The sequence below is a fragment of the Eptatretus burgeri genome, chromosome 12 (assembly GCF_056783735.1).
Source record: "Eptatretus burgeri isolate ZD-2024b chromosome 12, Ebu_testis_v1, whole genome shotgun sequence".
Classification (NCBI taxonomy): Eukaryota; Metazoa; Chordata; class Myxini; order Myxiniformes; family Myxinidae; genus Eptatretus; species Eptatretus burgeri.
Genome location: NC_140972.1, coordinates 87,739,630 through 87,745,788, shown reverse-complemented (window position 1 = coordinate 87,745,788; position 6,159 = coordinate 87,739,630). Strand labels below are relative to the sequence as shown.

Sequence of the window (6,159 nt, the reverse complement as noted above, 5' to 3'; positions counted from 1 at the left end):
AACGCGCGCAGAGGCATGCTGTATAATCCAGGTTGTGCTCGAGCCGTGTGGTGCGAGGACGGGCGGTGGATATTAATGGCGCCAACCATGTGTCACCAGGAGTGTCCCGGGTGAACACACGGGATTGATACGGCCCTCATCCGGTCGCCGAAGTGCGGAAAGGTGGGCAGGGGGGATGGGTGGGTGGGACACAGAGAGACCCCTTGGCGGTGCATGGCTGTGGCCGCTGTGGCCAAATAGAGAAGCGGGATTCAGGTCACAGCGCATCACTTCAGGTCATCACCCCACCCTTCGCCCTGGGGTTATAAAAGGCAGATCGCGGTGCTGCTCGCCCTCTTCTTCACTGCTCCTCATTGCCTCTGTCCGTCGCTGGCTCTTCACTCACGGTTGGTGTGCCACTGAGACATGATTATTCTGAAGGACTATTGTGGCGCGCACATTGCCACGAGCCCTGGAAAAGTGACTAAGCCAGAGATAACGCACCAACTCTCAAGGTGGGAACACTCAAGTGTAGCATCCCAGGGAGGTACACGCTACACTCACAGACCTATGCACGACTAGGTTAGGGATCTGTCGCCTCACGCATCTTCTCTCCACTCTCTCTTTCCACCCCTCAATCTCGTTCCATTTGGATGCACAAAAGATAATTCATTACTGACTCGCAATCAGTTTCCTCTGGCACGCCACTGCACCCCCCCCTCTATATTGCACTACACCACACCTCCCACTCTCACACCTGAGTCACCAGTATTTCTCCCTCCTACCTCCCCTAAAGCGTACTGGGTTGCATTGGTCGGCCGACGGCGCTAGGAATTGCGAGGCCGTTTATCCTCATCTGCTCTCTTTCTTTCTGGCTATCTAATCTTTCTCGGGTTTGTGTATGTGGGTATGTGATGGCGCCTGTCGTAGCATAAGTTAAGATTGTAGAAGATATAACGGGATAAGTCTGCTCTGTGTCTGCTTTTGTAAATTTCTTGCCTTTTGGCGCACCCCACAAATTCCTTGCTATCCCTGTTTGTACATAATAATAAACCCATTCACTGTGTCACATACCTTTCCTCGCTTGATTATAAATAAATGCTTTGTATAGAAATGTTCCCAGCTCCATTTCATCTTTTCCTTCATTGGTCCAGCATGTTCATATATTCCCCTCTCCCCCCCACCCCCTTTTTCCTTTACGCATTATTTTATTTATATCTTGGCAAATATGCCTTTGTTGTTTCGCTTCTCCCCCTCTTCCTTGGAATTATCTCGTGATATCTGATGGGCTGTTTAATTGTCTTGTCTGTATTATCTTGGTGCCTGTCTGTCCTTTCATTACTTCATTGTTACCACCACATATCAGCGGGATTTCTTATTAATATGATTTGTCTATTGCTTGGTGGTATGCACTGTGTTTTCTTTATCCTGAGTGAAGGATTTGCATTCATTGCACTGTTTTGAATTTGCATTGCATTCCTGGATTTGCATACTGTGTTGAAGAGGGGGAGGTGTAAATTTGAGTCAGCATTTAGATGGTAACTTTGCCTGGTCACATCTGACTACTTATATGGCACGATCCACACACGGAGAATGTATTGGTCTCCGAAGCATGTCAATTGAGACCAATTGAGAGATATAGATAGGTACGGAGCAATAGGCCGTACCCCGAGCCCTTTACCCAGGGCTTTAGCTTGGATGGAATCCATTACTGACTGAGTCAGTCATGTATTACTCACCTCTAGTGCGGTTTCTAGTGCGATTATGATTTAAATAGTTGAGCGGCAGCCTATTAATTATATTATATTATAACCACACTAGAAAACGAAGTGTCAACATCACCGTCATACCGAAGAAAAAAAAAAAAACCAAGGAGTCTGCAACACTGACGCTAACCATTACCTTGATGTGTTTCGACTTATGAGTAACTTACAAGTAACGTGTGTCGACGTGTGTCAACGATCACGTAAAGTTCCTACAACTTATGGCCAGCGTTATGCGGAACGTGTGAGTCATACGCTGGCATTCGTTGGAAAATTTTTCAAGCATGTAAAATTTGTCTAACACCTCGGCGTACAAAGACGTTTTCCAGTGTACTACGAAAAAAGCCAGCGTACTGCGACGTATGCCAGCGTGCTCTTAATGTATACAAACTTACCCATAACGTATTCGACGTGTGTCAGCGTTTTAGCCAAATTTTGCATATGTCAGGCATACGCTGGCTAAATCGTCAAGGTGTGACAGGGCCTTAAACAATGCACGAATAAATTATTTCAATTAATGATTTATTAATAAACAATAATCTGTAAACAACAATAGTATTTGTGATGGTTATTTGTGCTAGTTCTGTTGTGACTTCCTGTGCCACTTGGGGGTGCTGTAATCGCATTATTCCACTTCTGCTTTCTTCCCACCAAACCGTTTGCTCACAACGAAGGAAGGTGCTCCATTATCGATTTCTCATTAATACCCGACCCTGGGATAGAAGAGGCTGAATCGATCTCAATGTATTGTTGAACCCCATGAAGTAACTTGAGCTAAATTTTTGTGTTGTGTGTAGAAATATAAACGTATCATGCTTGGTTTTGTGCGGAGCATAAGACTATAAGTAACTGCATGTATACATTTTGTATCCCACTGATGGGTCGGATCTGAATCCGGATCTTAACCAACATCGAATCGGCTTGTTCTTCTCACTTAACCAACTCGTCCACCTGGCTGGGTCATAACTCATCCACAAATTTTATTAAATATCATACTGTATGTATTTTTTGGTCCCTTCTCTCAATGGGGATGAATCACTTAAAAAATGTTCAGATCTGGATCCGGGTGTAGATCATCACCAAAATTGTGCATTACTATCCTTGGCTGGTCACCTACATACACACAAAAAAATTCACACCGATTGCTTGAAAATTGTGGCCAACTAGATGGTATTCATAGAATACTTACCCTGCGCAGACTCTGGTTTTGGAGATATAGAGGTGCAACAATTTTCTTTTTTTTTTCCAAGATGGCACCTGTACCACATGACCTATGATTACATGATTATCATTAAAATATTCCACAGGATGAGGCGCTCCTTTGGTGAAAATTTCGTGTCAATCGGACCAAGAATTGTAGAGAAATTAAATTCATACTGATCAGATCAAGCGTTGTACTTGTCGAATTATGATGTCATAATGAATGCACCACTGACATCATCAATATATCTTATTCCCCATTGGGAGTACTTGATAATGTGCCATGTTTCAAAAATTTTTTGCTCTTGAATGGTTTGGGAAATAACGGCGTAACCTTTTTCCAAGATGGCGTCCGCACCACGTGACCTGTGATGTCATTATGAATAAAAAATTCTCCAGGGGGTGGCACTCCGATGGTAAAATTTCGTGTCAATCGGACCAATGGTTGCCGAGAATATGAATTTTTAAAATGCAGACATGCACGAACGCAACCAAATGCCGAACCCTGCTTTTCGCTTCGTGGGCGCAGGGTAAAAACCATGTGACAGACAGACAGACAGACAAATGGACCAACATACTTGGCGAAAAAATTTTTGGCCAAGTAACAAATGGACCAAAATACAATCCCCTCCTCCGGCGAGTGTAGCAACATAAAATGGATTTATGTTCATTTCCATTTTGGAATATTTGGGCTGAGGGTTAAATCTCACCATAAGTGTTCCAACCCTTGCATCCTCCCTGACCTCTCATTTCTCCCCCCCCCCCAATCACTTATTTATCCAAGCCTCCATCTATTTCCCTGTTGTTGGTGACTCCCACCCCCTCTCTTGCGTGTTCCTTTTGTTCTGTTGCATCCTGATCCATTTTATGTTCTCACTCTTCCACAAACCTTGAACTTGCATACAAAAAAGGGTTAAATGTGAAAGCATTTTAAGTCGGTGCTGTGCAATTAATAAAGAGTTTAATTGCTAATGGTGACTATGGATATTATCTTTGCTCTCCAGGTTCCCAAAAATGGAGATGTCTGGGTTCCACGCTTCAAGTTCAACCTAACCGAGAAATGCTGGGGAGACTTCAGTGCCATGAGTATCTACCAGCAGGTTTCTCCTGCCTCTCTTTGCTGCTGTAAGAGCCTCTGCAGCAAGCATCTTCCGAATGGTGCAATCACATATATGGGTTGGAGGGTTATCTCAACCATCTACGAGGATGGGAAGGCACGGAAGACGACTCGGCAGATACTTGAGGAGGAAATTCCAGCGTTTCTAAAGGACACTTTTGGGTTCACCTTGCCAAACAAACTTATTCCCAGGGATGAACCAATTCAGGAAAATTGTTCAAACCAGCATCCTCTCCAGCACTAAGTTCAACACTTACTTCTCTTTTACTTGTTTTTGTAAAAGACAAGCGTTGAATAACTGATTGTCTTTTACTTGTTTTTGAAGGTAATGTACTAATTGGTTCACAAGCGCCAGCCAGAGTGACCACTATATTCGTTATGTCTGTGTGTCTGTCTGTTGGGTGGTCGCTAGACTACCCTTAGTCTCGGGTTTTCCGTCTGTCTGCTTGTTTGTATGTAATGGACAGCTCTGGAGGCCAGAGTAGTCAATCGATTTTGATGAAACTTGACTGGTAGGTTCATACCAGGATCTAGTTGTATGCTTTTGAGCACCGTTGCTATGGACGCCACCGTTGCCTAGCAACAGGACTTAAATGTTGTCTAGTTGTGTTTTCTTGAATGAGGGCGTGGCTACGCCCATTGTGGGCGGAGCCACGCCCCCAAAATAGCCAATTTTTGGGGGTAGTCGGTTTAAAAATCTATCTTCTCCTAGGGAATTGACTGAATGGAATGGGTTCTTCGGTATTCCAAGAGGAAAATGAATTATCTAAAACTTTTCCTCCGATTTTTCATTTTCGTCCCAAGGTCAAGGTCACAAGGTCAAAAACTTAGAAAATTGCGAATTTTGACATAAAAATCATACGACCGCCCAAACTTTGAGAGCTCGGATGACTATGTTTTATGCTTAATCTTGAGTTCATTCCCCACCTAAAGTCTTGAAACCGTTTTGCTCTATCTCGAACACCTTGCCCGTGGCACCCCCTTCAAGTTTGTTTTTACTCTGATTTCATCAAGGTATGGATAATCCGAGGAGTGCGAAATGCCATAGAGCCTATATGACGTTATAGTGTTCCTGGAATGTTCCAGAGGAAGTTTTGCATCAAAGGTAATAATCCTTGACATTTGACCTTTAAAGGCTACAAAGGTGAAATTTTCAAAGTTGTGGGAATCGAACCGGGTTTTTGACCTTCTTCGGCGAACTAACTCCATTAAGCTATAGCACGTATCCTGTTTCCTTATTTTAATGTCCACTAAATTGTTTTGTGACCTTAAAAGGTTATGCAAAGGTCAAATTTTGAAAGTTGTTGAACGAAACCGGGTTTTCGACATGTTGCAGCTAATAACCTGTCACCCGTACCACATCATGTTGATCATTTTTATAACTTGGTCAAACATTATCACATTGTCTCATCCTTGACTTCTGAAACAATCTACATCGTCAAATACCGCTCGTGAACCATCGTCGTCTTCAGACTTGTTGACTTTATTTTTTGTTAAAGTTTTGATGAACATAATTTTGAGTTAATATTTAGGTCCACGAAAATGGCACAGGAGTAACTCACTTGCCTTCGACATCGAGACATCACCAGATATGCCACTGCCCATATTATTACAACATTAAACATACTTGTACCATGTTTGATTTAAATCCTGAACTCAGAGTCAAATCATTAAATAATTCTGGCGACTGTCACATATCGTATTGATATGGATACAAATTGTTTGGTTCCACTTTGAGAGTAGACATTCCCCCCTCCCAACTGCATAATGTGTGGACTTGTCCAGGCGCGGGGCGGAAGGTGCCATGTTGGGCATGGAATAAAGCTGAAGAAACAACTGGAATCTTTCGGTCAGTGAATATTACATGGGGGCAGCGGTAAATTATCCAGAATGTTGCAATTTAAACCTCCGGATATCCTGTGTCTTGAATGGAATATAGCGGAAAAATGGAAATGCTGGCAACAACGATTTAAGTTGTACTTGAAGGCCACGAGGGCTGACAGCAAGCCGGAAGATGTCCGAGTCGCGTTTCTCCTCCATGTGTTGGGGAGGACGGATTGGAAGTGTTTACCACCTTTGATTTTGGTGACGGAGAGGACA

The 6,159-nt window shown here is 43.3% G+C and overlaps 1 protein-coding gene across 1 annotated transcript in view; it reads left to right on the top strand.

The window, feature by feature from the left end:
* The window catches only part of LOC147016069 (arylamine N-acetyltransferase, pineal gland isozyme NAT-3-like), a 26,328-nt gene extending 20,433 nt beyond the window's left edge, over positions 1–5,895 (top strand). The window contains exon 5 of the mRNA XM_085848756.1: positions 3,947–5,895. Coding sequence (XP_085704882.1) covers positions 3,947–4,303 — 357 coding nt within the window. The 3' untranslated portion in view covers positions 4,304–5,895. The remainder of the gene's footprint in view (positions 1–3,946) is intronic.
* Positions 5,896–6,159: the final 264 nt, after the last annotated feature.